The 20,207-nt window shown below is 38.5% G+C and overlaps 3 protein-coding genes across 5 annotated transcripts in view; all 3 read left to right on the top strand.

The window, feature by feature from the left end:
- LOC121639814 overlaps window positions 1-20,207 on the top strand; it is an 882,884-nt gene that overhangs the window by 697,652 nt on the left and 165,025 nt on the right. The gene's annotated exons all lie outside the window — the stretch shown is intronic.
- LOC121640350 overlaps window positions 1-20,207 on the top strand; it is a 220,529-nt gene that overhangs the window by 3,382 nt on the left and 196,940 nt on the right. The window contains exons 4-6 of the mRNA XM_041986063.1: window positions 736-1,098; window positions 10,656-10,997; window positions 11,084-11,155. Of these exons, the coding sequence (XP_041841997.1) occupies window positions 736-1,098; window positions 10,656-10,997; window positions 11,084-11,155 (777 nt within the window). The remainder of the gene's footprint in view (window positions 1-735; window positions 1,099-10,655; window positions 10,998-11,083; window positions 11,156-20,207) is intronic.
- The window catches only part of LOC121639774, a 41,813-nt gene continuing 29,505 nt past the window's right edge, over window positions 7,900-20,207 (top strand). Inside the window, exon 1 of one of the 2 annotated variants that reach the window (XM_041985264.1) lies at window positions 7,900-8,053. The gene's annotated coding sequence lies outside the window, so the exon portion shown is untranslated. The remainder of the gene's footprint in view (window positions 8,054-20,207) is intronic. The other variant, XM_041985263.1, reaches the window with a different exon arrangement.

Here is a 20,207-nt window from a genome sequence, read left to right on the forward strand (position 1 = left end):
GCCAATCAGACTGGAGCTTTGTGGAAACCAGGACAGAAAAGGCTGCTGCAGTGTTCAGTCGGTAGGGGGAGCAGTGGATGGCACAGGTCGCTTCCTCTCACTTTAAACACTTGTATGAGAGAGGCTGGTTAGCACAGGTAGCCTTGTCTCTGGGTTTTGGGCAGAAGTATGGTGGCATGGCTTTTCTGAGTGTTTGCTGTGCTGTATGGTGGTCCTTTTGATATCGGACCGTTTTGTGTTTGCAGCAGGGTTACTTCTGGCTGTTTGCGTTCCGTTAGGGGACGTAGTCGTGGCCTGTTTAGTTTGGACTCACCTTTCGTTATACACTCAGTTTTGGTTAAAGCTTTGCTGCAACTTAGTTTGTGTTCTGCCATGGTGATATCCTTTATGTTGTGTTGGGCTAGGATAGGGTTTTTGTTTGTGACGACGGTCACTTAGCTTATGGGAACTGCTGCTCTTGTTTGTTTAGCTCCTCTTGGACTCCTCTTCGTTTTCACTCGGTTTGTTTTGTATATGGTTTTGGTTAAATCTTTTGTATTTATTTTCAGCAGTTTCACTAACCCCAACAATTGTTTTCCTTTGTTCCAGGTTTTATTCTGTGTTTTGCGTTTGTGTTAATAAAATATGCTGTGTTCACCTTTTACATCCGTCTTGATGTTCTTTTGTGTTGCGCCCAGTCATACACCTGATTTGGGACATAACACTGCCCCTCTCTTTCTCTCTCTGTCTCCTCAGCAGCAACATTTGTAGTGAATGTGACACAGAGCTCCTATCAGGCAGAGGAGAACCACAACATCACTCTGGAGTGGACCTTCACCACCAAACCTGACATCTCCTGGAGGTCCCTGTTTATCATCTGTAACCTAATAACTGATCACAGAGTCTTCACCCTGTATCATGTCCATGATGGAGTTGAGGTACCAGAGTCTCAGGATGAAAAGTTTGCAGGACGAGTCCAGAGTGACAAAGACGTCCTCAGAGAAGGACGAATCAGACTTCATGTGTCCAGACTCAGAACTAATGATTCTGGTCTGTATGTGTGTGATGTGAAGACAGATTACGGCTTCAGCTCTGAAAAATATCAACTGAACGTTACCGGTGAGTTAACCAACTTTCTCCTTTTTTACTAAAAGATTTTCTTCTTCCCAAAGCAAGTTTAGGATTTTCTGTTCCTGTGTTTGTTCATGTTTTTACACCAAAACCAACAAATGTTTCTCTCATGTGTGAATGAAAACCTTGTGATGCTCATGGTGGTAAAACTTTGTCATTAAGAGTTACATTTTCTTTTTCAGCAGCAGCTTTTCAAGAAAAAGTTAAAGTGAATTTTCTGTGTGAAGCAGATAAAATGTTGCAGTTAACCATGAAAACCTCAGCTGACACTTGGAAATCAAAGCTGATGTTCAACATCCCTCCACACACACTGAGCTTCATTTAACTTAAAGACTTTTCAGTAGTTAACAACACATGAATGTTCAGTTTCAGGAAAGTTTTACAGAAATTTCACAGTCCAGGGGTCTCATTTATAAAACTGTGCGTAGGATTCTTACTAAAAGTGTACTTACGCCCAAAACCGGAAGTTGGCGTACGCCATAAAATATTCTGATTTATAAAACCGTGCGTACGCACAGGTGCAAGCAATTTCCCCTTTATAAATCACACTCGTCCTTGAAGTTTGTGCAGGTGAATTTGGCTCATGTTCCGCCCACTACACACCCACTTTCCACCATAAATGGTCAATGCAAAGTACCTCAGCGTGTATTAAAATGAGCCAGCTGATCCATGTTGTGATCCATGAACAATGGCAACCGCAGGGAAGCGAACCAAAAAACGCAACTTCACAGAGGCAGAAATCGATGCATTAGTGAGTGAGGTGGAGAGTCGAAAAATTATTTTGTTTGGTAGCCACAGTAGTGGCGTGACAAATAAGAGTAAGTGTCGTGAGTGGCAACACATAGTTACCTCAGTTAACTCTGTGAGCGAGACAGAGCGGACCATGGCGAGATCAAAAAGAAACCATCAATGAACTGAAGGAAATCAGAACAACACTGCATAATTTGTGTGACATTATGTTCGACATTTCAAACACATTAAAAGAGCTTGTGAAAAAGTGAACCTTATTGTCTGCTTAATCGCTGCATGACCTCCTCACGGAGCCGTGCCCCGTGTTGGAACTCCCTGTGTCTGGGAGGGGGCTGTGCGTGAGGGTCGGCATTCCGAGGAGGGGGGAGGCCAGGAGGTAGTTGGATGCCGTGCCTCAGTGCCAGGTTGTGCAGCAAGCCACACGCCCTCACAATCCTGCACACCTTTTGGGGATGGTACAATAATCTACCCCCTGACGCATCCAGACACCACCACCGGCATTTTAAAAGGCCGATGGCGCGCTCTACAGTTGAGCGCGCACGGGAGTGAGCGGTATTGAACAGGGTCTCCTCTGCGCTCTGGGGGTTTGGGAAGGGGGTCAGGAGCCAGCGCCGGAGGGGGTAGCCACTGTCCCCTGCATTTCAATGAAACAGTGCATCAGTGGTCTGCATCTGGCTAAGCTGGTTGTCAATATAAAGTTATTGTCTTACCAAGAAGCCAGCCATCACGTACAGCGCCTGCCTGCAGTCTCTTCCCTACACTGCTTTGCGCTAGGATGTAAGAGTCATGTGTAGAGCCAGGCCATCGTGCAACTACATTTGTCAACATCATGTTGGATTGACATATGACTTGAACATTGATAGTATGCACATGCTTCCTATTGACATACATGAATTCATCGACATATGGGGCCCTTATAGCAATATGAGTGCAGTCAATTGCGCCGATTACATTAGGAAAACCGGACATTGCTGCAAATTGCCTTTTAATGTCGGCCTGTTCTCCTGCAATATAGAGAAATTGGATGTGGAAGAGTGTAGCAGCACGCATAGACAGCGGAGACGGGTTATGAACTCTTGCCGGGTTGAAGTCATGCACGCCGACCAGTGAGCCGAAATCACATCTGCGGTCATACAGCCAGAGCGCAAAATTAATTGCAGACATGGTGACAGGACCCCACGCTGCCACAAGAGGACTCTGGATGCAGTGTGTTGTTAATTCCCCACCTCTCCATCTGTGTCGCCAATTCCCCCAGCCTCCAAAACCAGCGTACGCATGGGTCAGAGCTGCCGTGAAAGACCGCACATTTTCACGTCAAGTTTGTTTTTTATAAATCACAACCTTTGCGTGAAAAGAGGCGTACGCCAGTTTCAGGCCCCATTTTGTGCGTACGCAACGGTTATAAATGAGACCCCAGTTCTTTATGAAGTGACCTTGTAAATGGTGGAAAAAGCAGCTTCTGTCACAGTTTTACCTCCATCTAGAAATCTGATGTCTTCTTTCTTTTCTTAAAAACAGTCATGAGTTTTTATTTTATATGTTTGGTTCTTTACAGCAGCTGCTGGTCAGGATCAACTTCAGAGACCAACTGAGAATCAACAACCAGACAATCATGGAAGAATCGGCCTCTTTGCTGCACTGGGACTGATAGCAGCAGCAGCAGCAGCAGCTCTGATGATCAAACTCATCTCAATCATTTGTTTTAAAAAATCTACTGAGAAGACGACAAACTTCAGATCAGCTGTTTAAGAGAAACCTGAAGGTCCATGATGCTGATTTTCATCCTGACAGACCTCTGACCTTTTCTCTTTTCTATCTTCACCCACTGAGACAAGCAACCAGGATGAGAGACAGAGAGATGACCCACATCTGATTAGAGACTGAGGAACTCGTGGCCTCTTCTCCACTGATGTATAAATGTAAAAATATTTGTAAAAGGTGGAAAAAGAAGAACCATCATCCCTGAGACTGCTGCAGGGTTTTAACTCAAGATGGAAACAAACTGGTCTTGGTGCCTCATGTGGTTTCAGCAGAGCAGATATGGATTTTAGACCAGAACCATTCAGTGTCTTGTACAGCAGCATGTGTCTAAATGACTCTCCCCTTTTTCCTCCTTTGTTGACAATGAAAAATGCTTTTCTGTCATTATCTCCCACTACATGAACTCTGTATCTCTCTTTAGACTTGCTTATTCAGACTCCTACGAAGTAGCTGTGAAAAGTGAACATCCTGAAACTGCAGCTTCCAGTTCCTTACTGGAAATAAAACACTCCACCACTGTAATAACACATGGATCCAGTAGATGGCAGTAAAGCAGCTTTAACAGAGTCCATGTTGACTCAGACAGACTGCTGATCATCAGGAAGGAAACTTCTCTACTGATGAGGACGTTGACTTGTTCACTCTGTTGTTTCCTCCTGCTGCTTTAAAAAGGTTTCTGGACCCAACAGGACACGATGATCTGGACTCTTATTATGTCTGAAACCTGTTACACTGATGGACATCGTTACAATGCATAAAACACTTTATATTATAAAATGTACAGATGCTAAAAATAAAATATTTTCTATATTTATCACACTGAGCTGCTCTGAGTTGTTCCTTTGTGTTTATAATTCAGGTCTCCTGTTGTGTTTCTGAGGGATTATGAACATATATTGATGCTGAGCGGCTGCAGCAGCCTCCTTCAATGTCTCCAGTTCACTTTCCTCTATAAACTGTGTTGTGTTTCTATAGTTTTGGTTGAATCTTCTTTTCAGACCTGACGTGACATTTGTGTGGGTTCGTCTTGTAAAGCTCACATGTTGTAGGCATCATGATTATTATCCAGACTGGTGATGCCTTCTTTAAGCTGACGGAGTGACTGGTGTTCAGCTCTGATTCAGTCCAGATGAGTTAGTCTGAAGGAAACTGTTCTTACAGCCTCTACTGGTTTTCTACCTAAACAATGAGAGCTGAAATCTGATTTTAAGAGACTAAATTTATTTTAGTAAAATAAACTTTCTGATGGTTTTAAGGTCCTACATGGAACAAAAAGCTGCAGAAAGCTCCACTGATTGCAGCAGATTCTGTAGTTACATGGTGATCATCTAGCAAACATCTGCTGGGATTTATTTGTGGAGACCAACAACAACAAAAAGCATTTGTCCTTTTATTTAAGTTCTGATGAGACTGTTCCAGTTTTTGTCTCTATTTTCTGTCTTTTATCAGTGACACAGATCCAGAGCAGGACTGAGATCCTGAACTAAGCTGATGAGTTACATGAGAAACTGATCCAGATGTGAAGCAGCTGCAGAAACACGGAGCTTCATAACAAACTGTAGACGTGACTTAAAGGCTGCTTCACTGTCATCCTGTAATTTATAATGATGACAAACAACAGGGCTGCAGGACGCGTCACCAGCTGATCAATAAATGATCAGTGTGATTTCATTCAGATGAAAATGTGTTGATGTAAAGATCCAGTTTTTATTCATCATTAGAGGAACTCAGGTTTATCTTCTTAAAGCATCTGTACACACCTGGAATCTAATTAGATATTTTTCACGTTTTATCAGTTTTTATTTTTCCAGGTTATTTTATTTTACTTTGTGTTTGTAAATGTGTGTATTTTATTGGACTCTGGAGGCTTCAGCCTGTTTATTAAAGTGTCGGGTCTCCAGCTGAATGAAGCTTCTAATGGAGCTGCTTTTCTACACTTTCTTTATTAAATGTGGCTCCAACTCTGTTTTAAACCACTTCAGGTAATATGTGAATCCATGTGAGTAGAAATATAAAGATTATTATTCATTTGGAGACTTAATGTTTTATATTTCACTGGAAGCCCGACATCAGACACAAACAAAACCAAGCAGCAAGAAAAACGGCAACCATAAATAAAATAAAGCAGTTTTTAAATTACAGTTCACTTCATATTCTGTGTTACTCGTTAGTTCTTCAATATTTCACCTACTGAACAGAGATCTGGGGAAACAATTATAAAAATTCTCTTTATTCACTGTCAGTATTGCAGAAAAGTGTCGTCCCTATCAAACACAAAGCTGTGTTTCTTCATCACACAAGTTCTCTGTTTTACAATCAATGTTACTTAAACTGCAGGACCTGGTTCTTCATCATACAGCACAGATCATGTATGAAGTTAGTCAGCGTTACTACCACTCAACACCCAGAGAAGAGTTTTTATGTCTGTATGTGGAAACTGTGGAATGAGCTGGAGGACAAACACAAGCAACGTCCATGTATAAACTTATTTAAATCATCATATAACAACATGATCATCCCATTCCTTTTTTTTCAAATAAAACTTTTAACCAATAAATCAATCCTGACCTTCAGCACATCAACCAGTAACACCAGTCATCCCAGTAAACTGTGATCAGCTGCTTCTCTGCTTTCATCATCTGCTACAATCAACTCTCCTGCTTCACAAAGATTTTACTGCTCATATAAGCTCCTTTTTCTCTGGTCAACACTGATATTCTTTTAAATGATTATCAGGAGATTATCAGTAATTATATATTAATTACTTAATGAAGGACAGTTATGCTCTTTTCTCTTAGTTATTTTAAGAAAAGGTTTAAAAGATGAATAAAACTCAGGAATATTCCACCAAACAGGAACCTTTCTAGAGTGTGTTGTGTTGCTCGTACAGCTAAATAATGAACACACGTCGGGTCCTTCTGGCATCGATGCAGCTCCGGTAGAGGACCCTGCATTCAGTGCAGCCACGTCCAAAACATTAGAAAACACCTCCACAGTCCATCTGCTAGTTTTCATTAAATGGAATAAAGAAAAAAAAGTGGTTATATGTTAGATGACCAGATTATCCAGATCCCCGTCTGGATCCAGACATTTTTCTTCACTTACTTTTCTTCTAGTTGGTAAATGAATCAACATTTATTTAATAATGAATTATATTTATTTCGCTCTTTTCAAGGCACCCAAAGCAGTCTATAGTGAATCAATCATTCATTCACACCACATGCACACTTGGTGTTTTTCTACCGTTGTGTGAAAGATGGAAAGAAAAAAGTCTAGTTCATGTTAAAGTTGGACTGAAATGATTGGCAGCTTTAAAAAGCTCCTTTCACTGCAGATGTGCAGAGTTCCTGCAGTAAAGCTTTAAACCTGCTCACAGAAACCAGAGACTGGAATATCAACTCTTCTTAGATTTTCTCCTGATCATGTTGCCACTGATCATATAATCAATATGTTTAGATGAAAACTAAATCAAAGTGAATAAAACTTGTGTAAAACACATCCTCTCCAGAGAGCTTCTCTCTGCTGCTTCAGCTACAATCTGGTCCACAGTGTGGATTTCCTGAACTGGAGGCTTCTCATGTCTGTTCCTGATGCTTCACTTGTCTTATTGAGGAGTCAGAAAGCAAGAAACACGTTTTAATATCAGTCTGAACTTTGACCTACATGATGACACATCTGGGAAGCTGGAACATGATGACCCCTGATGTTCACTGTGATGGAGGATCAGACTCAGGCTTCACTGACTCACATTTCAGTACAAAAATACAGAGTTACATGATAAAATATGTAGAAACAAGCACATCAAAGTATCATTAGTGGTAATTCTGCTAAAATACTGATATGGAGAATAAGCTGTTGATTCACAGCATCAAGAAGAAAAACTAGTTTGGTTAAAAATGAAACTGGTTAAAGATTAGTTTAATGGTGTGAGACTAAATTTTCTATTTACTGATTAACACAGTCTGAAGATGAAAGTTAGTTTAGAAAAACACTTCCTCCTCTGTGTCTGTTTGCAACATGATGAACATGAGATTTGGCTGCTTAAACACCACAAACACACACACTGGATGCTGATTAACATGAGGACGTTCCTGCTGTCAGATAGTTTCATCAGACAAACTCATGAAACACAAAAACAAACTGAAAATTAAATAAAAATCAGAACCTCCATCAAAGTCTCCATTAAAGCATAGAGTGTGTTAACATTGTCTTGACATTAAGAGCGTTTCAGGATGTAGGCGTGTCTTTATGTTTCAGCTCAGACCCGTCTACATGCTTGAAGTTGTAAACAAAGTGGAGCAACGCTTTATTTGTGCAACTGGTTTCAGTGAAGATGGCAGAGAGACAGAAAGTGTGTTTCTTCAGCAGTATTTATGGAGCATCTTCTCCTGGTGTCTAAACTACAGCAGTGTTGGACCTGAAAGAAAAGACAGTGAGTATCTTTATGTCTCATTAAAGCCTGACGTGTTTTTAACTCTGCACGTTTTCTCTGTTGTGGTTTTTAAAGCTTAACATTCTCACAGTGTAGTGGGATTAAATTACAGTTAATAACATAGTAAGCTAACAGTAGGACAAAGTCTATGCTGACCATATAAATATATTTACCTGATGTTTTGCTCTAATCGGAGGAAAGTTTGCTGTTTTATAAAACCAGATTAGTTGACGTCTGTACCTTTAAATCAAACAGATGGAACCAAACTGCAGATGAGAAAGTTTTTTCTTCTTCTTCTTTTGCATACAGGATATGTTTTGCAGGCTGTGTGACGACTTGTGGTTTCCATAATTTACTTTCATTTTTAGCTCCCCCGTTCTCCTCATGATCAGTGTTTATTACATGTGATATTTTATCTGTTTTATTTGTTTTTTTTTTCTTTTCTTTTTGTTTGTTTGTCACTTTTTAAGTTTCCATAGTATTTACATTTACATTCACACATCTGTCTCCAGTAACAGACTGAAAGTATAACTTAACTGAACCCATTAGAGCATAAACAGATTCACTATTTACACACAAGTAATTTAATTTATTTGTCCATATTTAACCGTATCTACATCTTTGATACAATAATAAATCGTCTCCTCTTAGAAAATAGTTTAAAGTTCAGACTGAATTAATCTTTGGCATCATTCTGAGTTACATAGAATTTAATAAATCCAGCTGGTAATTATTATTACAGTTTCTCATGACTAAATAAATAAATTAGTTTATGTCAAAGTGTTTCTGCTTCTCAGGTTTGCTTCTCTTTAGTTTAATTATAAACTGGCGCCCTTTTGTGACACAAATATATTCCAGCTGATATTTTCAGAAAAACAGGAAACATGTTTTCACTGCATCATATTCAGTGTTGTTCATACAATATAGATAAAATTTATGTAAATTAGGACAATAAAAATAAAAATGTGAGCATTTAACACAAATCAAAGCTTTCAAAGTTAAAAAACGATTCGTGAAGTTAAATACTTACCAAGTATAAAGCCTTTTTGTCAATAATAACTTAAATATTGACACTTTCACAGCATTTTATCACATCACAAGCCATAAGAAACAATGATAATAATGCCCTCTCACAATAAACTATAACACACAATAAACCATGATAGTCATCACAGGCGTTGCAGCTTAAAACATGAATTTTAACTGTGGTTTTGTTGTTTTGAGGTCTTCATAAGTTAACGTTAAAAGAAGAAGGCATAAAGTTTAATGACATGATAGATTAAGATCATGTGCATCCAAATATAATGCATGTTATATTCTGTCAAAAAAAAGTTATAAACTCAACTATTTGTTAAAAAACATTGATTCTTATTATTATTGTCCAAAGGGAAAGAAATAAAAGTAAAAGAGGCGTTTGTATGATGCTTTTTGTTGTTTTGACACAAGCTCACGCGATCAGCTTGTCAAGTTGGCAGAAAAACCACGAAGTCACTACATGAAATACTGCAGGTAATCTACTAAAAATGTAAAGTTAACTCGCTGCTTTGAATTAAACAGAGTAAAACAAGGGAATTAATATACTGATATATAATAGAATTGATGCAAAAAGGAACAATAAAAAAGTTTATTGAGCGCATAAACCAGAAAGTGGAACCTGCTTAAATTCACAGATAAATATAGAAATATGATTTGATCAGTTAAGAATTTAAAGTGCAGGTTATAATAATAATAATAATAATAATAATAATAGTAAATAATAATAATAATGATAAAAATTTATTATTATTATTATTATTATTATTATTATTGCCACAATAACCTTATAAGATTTAGATGCTTTTAACTCTTGGTCTTAGCTAAATTGCTGTTTTTATCTGAGTTATTCTGAGTTTGTATGTCTCAGAAATACTAAAATGTTTCTCTATTCCCTCCAAAATCCCCTTTTTTAACATTGTACTTTTTCCTACAGACAAAAATAATGAAGTTGATCTTTTTGCTTCTCCACCTGACCTCCTCTGTCTGTGGTGAGTGTCTTTATAAATATTCCATCCTAACATGTGGTTTAGTGCAGGACAAACAAGTATACCCACTTCTCTAAGAACTACTAGCCATGAACCAGTTAACCAGAGTCCAGAACTACCAGTCAAAGATCTGCTCATGGTTCTGTTCAAACCTCAGTCTTGTTTAAATGAGTTATATATATATATATATATATATATATATATATATATATATATATATATATATATATATATATATGTATATATATATATCACAGCTGTTCACAAACCTTTTATATCTCAGTTTCAGAAAAGCAACAATAAAAAACAACACAGCAGGTTAATATACGTCTTTGATTGTAAATAACTCTTCAGGTTTATGAGGTTTAAGGATGTGAAAGTTCCACCAGGATGAAAAGATAAAAAAGAAAAAACATATAAATTCATATTTAATCTGAATGGATTTATACAGAAGTTACTCTTCAGTCTCTTTTACTGCTTATAGCAACAAAACAACAATCAGAGCTACAACTCTTTGAAAACAGAGTGAAACGTCATCTCTTAATGTGAGTTAATACATGACCTCTATCTGTCCACTGCAGGAGAGTTAAGAGAGAAAACAACTTTCTATCAGGCAGAGGAGGACGACACCATCACCATCAGATGGGACAGCCAGAACCAAACAGACATGTCTCTCACCAACATCATCTGTTTTCTTCTCTCAAAACCTGAGAAAGTTTTCTATAAACTGATTGATGGTGTTGAGCTTCCAGAGTTTCAGCATCAGCAGTTTTCAGGACGAGTTCAGTGTGACAGAGACGCTCTCAGAGAAGGACGAGTCACACTTCATCTGTCCAGAGTCACAGCTGAAGACTCTGGAAGGTACCGGTGTGAAATGAATAATTATAACAAGAAGTTAAGTCGATGGGAGCTTCAGGCTGAGTGTAAGTTAACAGGTTTTATCAGTTTAAACCAGCAGAGGTGTGTGTTCCTGTTGTGTCATCACACTGATCCAGATTTTATTCCACAGTTAATTTTGTTCTGAATGTGACCCCAAGACCTCACAAAGAAAGCACAACGTCTGGACCGATACCTGGAAAAGGTAAGTAAGCTGTTACTATGGTAACTATGGACATTAGAAATGTTTGTAACTTGGTCAATGTATGAATGAATAAACGGATAAATTCTTTATTTACTTCTACAACTTCTACATTAGTGTAAATGTTCATCTTCATGTAAACACTTTACACATCTAAGAGTTTGTTTTTGTTTGTTTTCATGCAGCTGCAGAAAAACCAAAGGATAAAACATCACCTGGTACAATCCTGTTGTTTCTCCTACCATCTATATTTATAAATGTGGTTTATATATGCATGGCAGTGAATGATCATAGGAACCCCTGAAACAAATCACCAACACTAATCAGCTGCATTCTGGACTCAGATGAACAAAATACCCTCAGAACTGCTCCAGATGTCTGAGACTATTTGTTAGCATGAAACACCGACTGATGATGGGATTCAGAAACTCTTCTGAACATTTACTTTGACTGTCACATGGAAGAACACGACGTGATTGAAGACAGACTCTCAGCTGTCAGAGACTGTCCATGAAGAGTCTGATGGTCCATCACAGTGAACATCCCCCCAATCCCAAACCGAAAACTTGAGCACTCGCCCTGAGCCCCTGATGACTAAATGACATCACCTGCGTGAGGAGTCGAGGGTGACAGGCCACAAGGGCTCGAAATGCTTTAAATAGGATTGGGACAGCACTTTGAGACCTGCACTGCAAGGAGAGAGACGCCATACACACATATATATATATATATATATATATATATATATATATATATATATATATATATATACACACACATATATATATATATATATATATATATATATATATATATATATATACATATATATATATATATATATATATATATATATATACACACACATATATATATATATATATATACACACAATATATATATAGTATATATACTAGAGGTCAGGAAGCTCCTGTAAACGCCGCCGTGGGGAAATTAAACGGCGAAAAATATAACGACCCAGCGCCACAATACTGAAGAACATGTTTCACACGTCGGCTTCTCTCGGTAAACTCCGTGTTTCACGTGACATCGCAGTGATTTATGGTTAATTCCTTAGCGAAAGTTGGCATCGATGCTGACTTATGGAAAGGGGGCAGAAAGGGCTCAAAAATGTCCGCCATCATCCCTTGATCACTCACACAATTCCAATTGGAATACCACTGAACCCTCGAGCCCCTCGCGGGAGCGCGCCCGTGAGTGCAGGAGTGCTCAAGTGTTCCATTTGGGATTCGACCATCAGCTCTCTTCATGTGCTCCAGCTTCACAGCTGTGTCATCATGTAGGTCAAAGGTCAGACTGATCCTGCTTTCTGACTCCACAACAACACAAGTGAAGCATCAGGACCAGACATGAGAAGACTCTGGTCCAGGAAATCCACACTGTGGATCAGGTTGTAGCTGAGAGGAAACAGCAGAGAGGAGCTTTAATAACACTGAGACACGAGAAGGAACTGAAACCACAGGAGTTTGTATTTAATATCTCCATGAAGCACTTTTATTAATGTTGTAAAGAACTTTTTAAATTTCTGGATTAATTCCTTTATGTACAAGTTTTAATGTTCAAAGCAAGTAGAGGATTGTAAAGTTTTAACTGACTGCAGAGGCGTTGGGGATTGTGTTTTACAGATGTGTTACAGATGTCTTCTTCTTGTTGAACCATGCTTTTTACTTTCACCATGTAGAAGACTTTCATATGATCATATTACACGTAGCAGAATAAAGTCCAGCAGCTGATCTTTGTGACATTCACACTTCAAACTCAACACAGAACCAGATTTTATTCAAGTTTTTTTGGTCTAAAATTTTTTTTGTTTGTATGTGTTTTTGTGTTCTATTTTATTTAACCCTTATTTAACTGCAAAAATGAAATAAAAATAAATGAAAGGAGCATCTTTCCTTTGCTTTATTCCTTTCAGTAAAAAGTAGTAAAGTTTTAATGATTCTCCAGAGAAATAACAGCTTATGAACATAATATGTAGATTAATGTAGAAATGAAAGATAAAAATAACTTTATTTTTCTATCTTTATTTGTGAACATGTAATAAATAATTTACTGTGAAAATGAATCAAAGCTAGTCAGTTTATCAACATGTAATACGTGAGGAGACGGAGCATAAAACTGCTCCTGATTAGCTGTTAGACATAAGAATCACCATTTTTCTTTTTTCATATCTTGTTACTGTTGTTAAGAAGCAGCACAGTGTTTATGATGTTATCTCTCCACCTCTCAGGTCCTCCTTCTGTGTGAGCTCAGGTTCAGGAAATCCACACTGTGGATCAGATTGTAGCTGAGAGGAAACAGCAGAGAGGAGCTTTAATAACACTGAAGGAAAAACATGAAATCACACAAGACAAACATGTTCAGCATCAAGGTTTAACTATTTAACTCTGCATGGATTTAATCTGCTGTCAATCACTAGTTTTGCTCCTTTTAATAGAAATAAAGTGAAAACTTAGTCACGAACCTGCAGAATAATTAGTTTTTTATTTCTACAACCCCTGTTTTTATTTAACTTTTGCAAAGCAGAATAGTTACAGGTTTAAATATAAATCTCCTAGAGGTTATTCATCTTTTTAATTAAAATATTTCAGCTTTTTACCTGTGATAACGCTGCGCTCAGCAACTGAAAGAAAGCAAACTGTTGAAATACCAGCAGAGAAATCAGGTTCACCTCAACATTAAATTGTTCTAATGATTTATTTACTTATTTTTAAGTTATTCTTTCAGATTTAATAGTTTGTTACAACCGATAAACCCACCATTACACATGTGGATTTATTACCTGCTGTTCACTGTTTGTTGTCAGTTGTATTGTTTAGTAAATGTTGTGAATTTATTCCTTTATTTTCCTCTTATGGAGTCATTCTTAAATGAAAAGATCAGACAAGCTGAAAATCAATGATAGATCAGATTACATATTCTCTCTGTGTATGCGTGGCTTCACTCCGGCTTCCTCCCACCATCCAAAGACGTGCATGTAAGGGTTAACTGGTCCCTGTAAATCCTCTGGAGGAGTGTGTGTGAGTGTGTTTGTCTCTCTGTGTTGGTCCTGTGATGGACTGGCGACCTGTCCAGGGTGTTTCCTGCTTCTCACCTGCTAACTGCTGAAATAGACTCCACCTGGATGGATAGATGGATGGATGGATTGATGGATGGATGGATGGATGGATGGATGGATGGATGGATGGATGGATGGATGGATGGATGGACTTTCCTCACCTGTAACCACGTCTGTAAGTATATCAGCTGATCTTGATTGTTAACCATGAATTCTTGTCATTACAGAGAAAACAGACAAACCTTCCTCCAGCGTTCAGTTTGGTTGGTTTGTTTGGAGAATAATTACCTAAAAGGTAAGCAGGCTTGGTAAGGATGGATGTTGGGGTGGGTTCTTGTATATTTTATAACTCATATTTTCTCAGTGTCAAAGGAAAACTGGTGCGGTAGAGAAGATGTGATTAAAACTCACAATGAAGCTTCACACTTTCCCAGATTTATATCTTTAGATGGAGGTTCAGACTTTCATAAACACATTTCTAACATTGCTGGTCACCATGACAACCTTAACTAAAGTGTTTTTTATTCAGACTTTTTATCCTGTGGTCTCACAGAAAGAAAGTTTCTGGTTTGAAGCATTTCATGTAGAATAAAAACTTCTTGTATGAGCTTTAATGTCTCCTGCTGCTTCATGTTATCATTATATGAACCCACATGATGAACACACTGAAAAGTTTCACCATACAGAGGTGTCTTCTTACACAATGATGCTGATGAGAGGATTGTGGTTTGCTGCCACCTAGTGGTTAAATCTGGAAACACAGAAACATGTTTGTGTTCATGATGGTCAATAAATGAAATGATCAGGTTTTCATATCTTAAACAAACACCATCTTTTAACTCTGAGGTTTTACATATGATGAAATCATCATCATCAGTCTCTCACATCATTGTGAAGGAGTTTAGGTCCACACTTCACATTATTTAGTAACCTGCACACCTGAATAGTGTCTGAACACGTCCTGCAGCTGAAAGCGAGCTGCTTCAGTCATACTGCTCAGGACAGGATCAGACAGGACAAAGAAGAAGAAATAAAAAATGTCTGATTTCCTTCTGACTGTCTGAACCATGAAGCTGCTGCCCTGACACAGTTTCTGGATGGAAAAGAAAAAATAAACATTTTTTTTTTTTTTTTTTAGTACAAATATGAATTGATTAATGATTAAATATTATATGTTTCCAGTTAACAATACTTGTTAAACATATCTTTGAACCTGACTTGTCCTCGTCCTGCAGCCCTGTTGTTTGTCATCATTATAAATTACAGGATGACAGTGAAGCAGCCTTTAAGTCACATCTACAGTTTGTTATGAAGCTCCGTGTTTCTGCAGCTGCTTCACATCTGGATCAGTTTCTCATGTAACTCATCAGCTCAGTTCAGGATCTTAGTCCTGCTCTGGATCTGTGTCACTGATAAAAGACAGAAAGTAGAGACAAAAACTGGAACAGTCTCATCAAAACTCAAATAAAAGGGACAAATGCTTTTTTGTTGTTGTTGGTCTCCATAATTAAATCCCAGCAGATGTTTTCTAGATGATCACCATGTAACTACAGAATCTGCTGCCATCAGTGGAGTTTTCTGCAGCTTTTTGTTTCATGTAGGATCTTAACCCATTTAATACCAAATTTTTCCCAGACATAAAACTATTTAAATCAGGTGTTGGTGGTAGCCCTTTCAACTAATCAATATGTTTTAAAAAATAATAACATTGAAAACTATAAGAAAAAGTGTGTTTTATGCAAGGTCACAATTGTGACCGGTGGGACAATGTGTGGTACTCTCAAGTAGAGGTGCTTTTTGCTTAAAGATAAAGATAACAATATGTCAACATTGGTTCTTTATTTTAATATAACTTGCAACACCATTACATTTGTGCAAAATTTGAAATTGTACTTTTGTACAATATAAATTGCAATGTTATAACGTTTTAGTGCAACATTCACTTTATAATGTGAATTAGGCTCATGCAATCCATTCACATTAAACATAACATGTATAGGTGCAATGTCCTCTGTAGAGTACACATTCAAGTTTTAACAAATACCATGGCAAATTAGAGAAATGTATAAAGAACCGGCTCTTGAACAAAATGCTTGATTTATTTGTGTATAACTATATTTAACTATAAACAGTCATACTCTAACTGCAGTAATATAGAACATGAAGGTAACGGTAGAGACCTGCATAAAAATGCATAACAAAAACAATGAACGATAAACCTTTATCTTTCCCACTTTCATACAGCAATGACTGAATGAACCTAGTCTGCTGTACTGCGCCTTTTCACCATTCGATGACCTGAGTATTCTTTACTTGACAGTCCTTTCAAGCTTTTTCTACTTGCCGTAATATTTCTTGAAGCACTCAATGTGCAGTGATGCATTGCATTTCTCACAGGCATAGGTGGTGCGTTTATCACAAAAATGACACCTCAGGAACCGATTCCCTGTATTGGTTGGCCAGTGAGAGTCTTGATCATATCTTGCCAGATCTTGAACAGAGGCAGTCAGTAGAGATCTCCTTCCATGGCTTAGTGGCTTTGTGCCAAACCTTTGCATAAGAGATTGCGCTACTATCCGTGAGAAGGTCAGCAGGTCAATGGTACCTCCCATAACAAACTTGTAAAAGTAATAGCTATTTACAAGTGCGCTGTTGAGAGTCCATGAAAAGATGGGCCACCACCACTTCATGGACCTGATTGTGATACTGTATCTTGAGGCCTGTTGGTCATGTAGGTCTACACCTCCCATGTGCTCATTATATTGCTTGATACTTTGCGGTTGTCTGACTTGGTCAAAGGAACGACGCTCTTTGTTCCATCGCTTGACAACTGTGTCAGTATACTTCTCCTCCATATTTGTTGCTATAGTGACAATGTTGTTGTCCTTCCAGCGGACCAGCAGCTTTTCTCCTTGTGTTAGAACTTCAGAGGTTCCTCTGGGTAACTTCATGAATTCGCTCTTAGGTTTGAAGGGAACATCAAGGAGACGGTTTTCTCTCATTGTGCCACAGCTGCCATATCCTCTCTTAGTTATCTCATCCAGGAGTGCAAGGGAAGTAAAGAGGTTGTCATGGTAGAATTTACAGCCTTGTGGCACCTCACCTTGCTCTGCAAGACCAAGAACAACACTTGGCCCTTGGCCTAACCCAGTCTCTGGTAGGAGCGTATGGCGTCCTGCATATGGCTCCATATGATGCATGTACCCACTGGATGAGGCAAGGCTCCAGATCTTATAACCAAAACGAATTGGTTCGCCTTTTATGAACTGCTTGCATCCATGTCGACCATAATATCGTATCATGCTTTCATCCACTGACAGCCATTCTGGATATGGCAGGACTTTGTATGACTTGTTGAGCTCAGTGAAGATGGGTCTAACCTTGAAAAATGGATCCTCAGTGATCTTTGTGTTGTTAACAAAATGTAGTGAGGCCATTATTTCATTGAACCGATTTCTCGGCATTGCACTTGAAATGCTTTCATTATGTACATCCCTGTCAAGCGACCAGTGCACATGTCTTCTTGGAACAGTGCTGTACCCAGATGCCAGAAGGATCCCATAGAATGTAAGGAGCTCATCCATACTCATATCTAGTTGCTTGTCTTTGGTCTGGGTTGAGTAGAGGTTGGACATTTCAACTGTGATCTCTCTTAGTGTGGGTGGATACATTAGTAGGAAAACACCCATTGGATCAGGAGAACTTTGTTTGATACATTCAGCAGCATTTGGACTGTATGCTTTGTGTTCAGGAATGCTAGCAGTGGCTGGCCTCTTTGATCTTTTGAACACTCTATCTTTATTCTTGACTACTTCAAGATGCACCAATGGCCCCTCTGATTGACCCTTCTGATGGCTAGAGGAGCTTGGAGGTTCCCCAGACTGGCCTCTCTGGTGGCTAGAAGACCCTGGCTCATCTTCAGCTGAGGGTGGTGGAGAATTAGTGGTGGGTAGGGTAAATTCATCAACATTGATTTTCCTGTCTCGAACTTCATGTTTGATCATTAGTAGCTTTTCTCTTGGCTTTTGTGGCTGCCTGGTATGACTTGCAGAGGCCTTAGACTCTTCAGTAGAAACTGTGCCAGGTGGTTGGGGAGGGCTAGTGGATTGGGGGAGGTCATCATCTGTGCCCATAAGTTCAGCACGTGCATTCAGAATCCGGTATGGCAAATGGCCTATCTCCCCCTCATAGTCCATGTCTGACTCATCACTATCACAATCACTTAGGATGGCATCTTTCTCATTTTGAGGGATAACTGCTATGTTGCATGCCTTGTCTGGGCCATCACTTAAGTCTAACATATCAAGAACCTCACTCAAAGTATATCTAACAGAAAGAAAAAAGTTAAAAGTTAGGCACGGCAAGAATTTTCTATATATATATAAATAATTGTGCACCTAAATTCAATGTAGTATCCCACCGGTCACTATTGTGACCACTAACATGTTTACTCATTCTGCAGACACATCTAACAAATTTGAGTGAATGCAATAACATATATTGTTACTAGACACTTTAAAGATCATGTGTACCAAAAATCTTTGTCCTATGTTAATTTCAACATACTTTACTAACCTCTTCTTTGTGAGGTTTGAGGCAGCCATCTTCCCCTCAATGTGCAACCAGGAAGTAAAGAGGTCTGATCATGTGACAGTTTACTCTAAACATGTGACACTGCACACATTTAATCTAAACACTATATTATTTCATTATTGACTGAAACAGAGTTGAAAAATCACTCAGAAACATTTTTAGAGCTCTGTAAACAAAAATATTTTTTATGGTCACTATTGTGACCAGTCACTTATGTCACTGGGTTGATATAAAATGAATTTAGTCCCTTAAATTCAGATTTCTGCTCTCATAGTTGAGGTAGAAAACCAGTAGAGGCTGTAAGAACAGGGATGTATCTCCAGTCAGTCAGAAACATCCATTTGTAGAATAGATCATATAAAAGTTTAATGAGAGAAACGTTGAAAGTGGTAAAATAGTTTATCAGAGATGTGAAATGGCAGCAGTTTTCTCTGGTTCCTGGTTGAAGGTAAAACAGTCAGACTGAAGTTCCAGTTTCCTTCAGACTAACTCATCTGGACTGAATCAGAGCTGAACACCAGTCACTCCGTCAGCTTAAAGAAGGCATCACCAGTCTGGATAATAATCATGATGCCCACAACATGTAAGCTTTAGAAGCAGATGAGTGTGCAGTCTATCTGAGTCAACATGGGACTCTGTTAAAGCTGCATTGCTGCCATCTACCTGATCCATGTGTTATTACAGTGGTGGTTATTACAGTAAAATCCATATCTGCTCTGCTGAAACCACATGAGGCAACAAGACAAGTTTGTTTCCATCTTGAGTTAAAACCCTGCAGCAGTCTCAGGGATGATGGTTCTTCTTTTTCCACCTTTTACAAATATTTTTACATTTATACATCAGTGGAGAAGAGGCCACAAGTTCCTCAGTCTCTAATCAGATGTGGGTCATCTTTCTGTCTCTCATCCTGGTTGCTTGTCTCAGTGGGTGAAGATAGAAAAGAGAAAAGGTCAGAGGTCTGTCAGGATGAAAATCAGCATCATGGACCTTCAGGTTTCTGATAAACAGCGGATCTGAAGTTTTCTTCTTCTCAGTAGATTTATTAAAACAAATGACTGAGATGAGTTTGATCATCAGAGCTGCTGCTGCTGCTGCTGCTATCAGTCCCAGTGCAGCAAAGAGGCCGATTCTTCCTCGATTGTCTGGTTGTTGATTCTCAGTTGGTCTCTGAAGTTGATCCTGACCAGCAGCTGCTGTAAAGGACCAAACATATAAAATAAAAACTCATGACTGTTTTTAAGAAAAGAAAGAAGACATCAGATTTCTAGATGGAGGTAAAACTGTGATAGAAGCTGCTCTTTTTCCACCATTTACAAGGTCACTTCATAAAGAACTGGACTGTGAAATTTCTGTCAAACTTTCCTGAAACTGAACATTCATGTG

Source organism: Melanotaenia boesemani, chromosome 5, assembly GCF_017639745.1.
Source record: "Melanotaenia boesemani isolate fMelBoe1 chromosome 5, fMelBoe1.pri, whole genome shotgun sequence".
In the NCBI taxonomy this organism is placed as follows: domain Eukaryota; kingdom Metazoa; phylum Chordata; class Actinopteri; order Atheriniformes; family Melanotaeniidae; genus Melanotaenia; species Melanotaenia boesemani.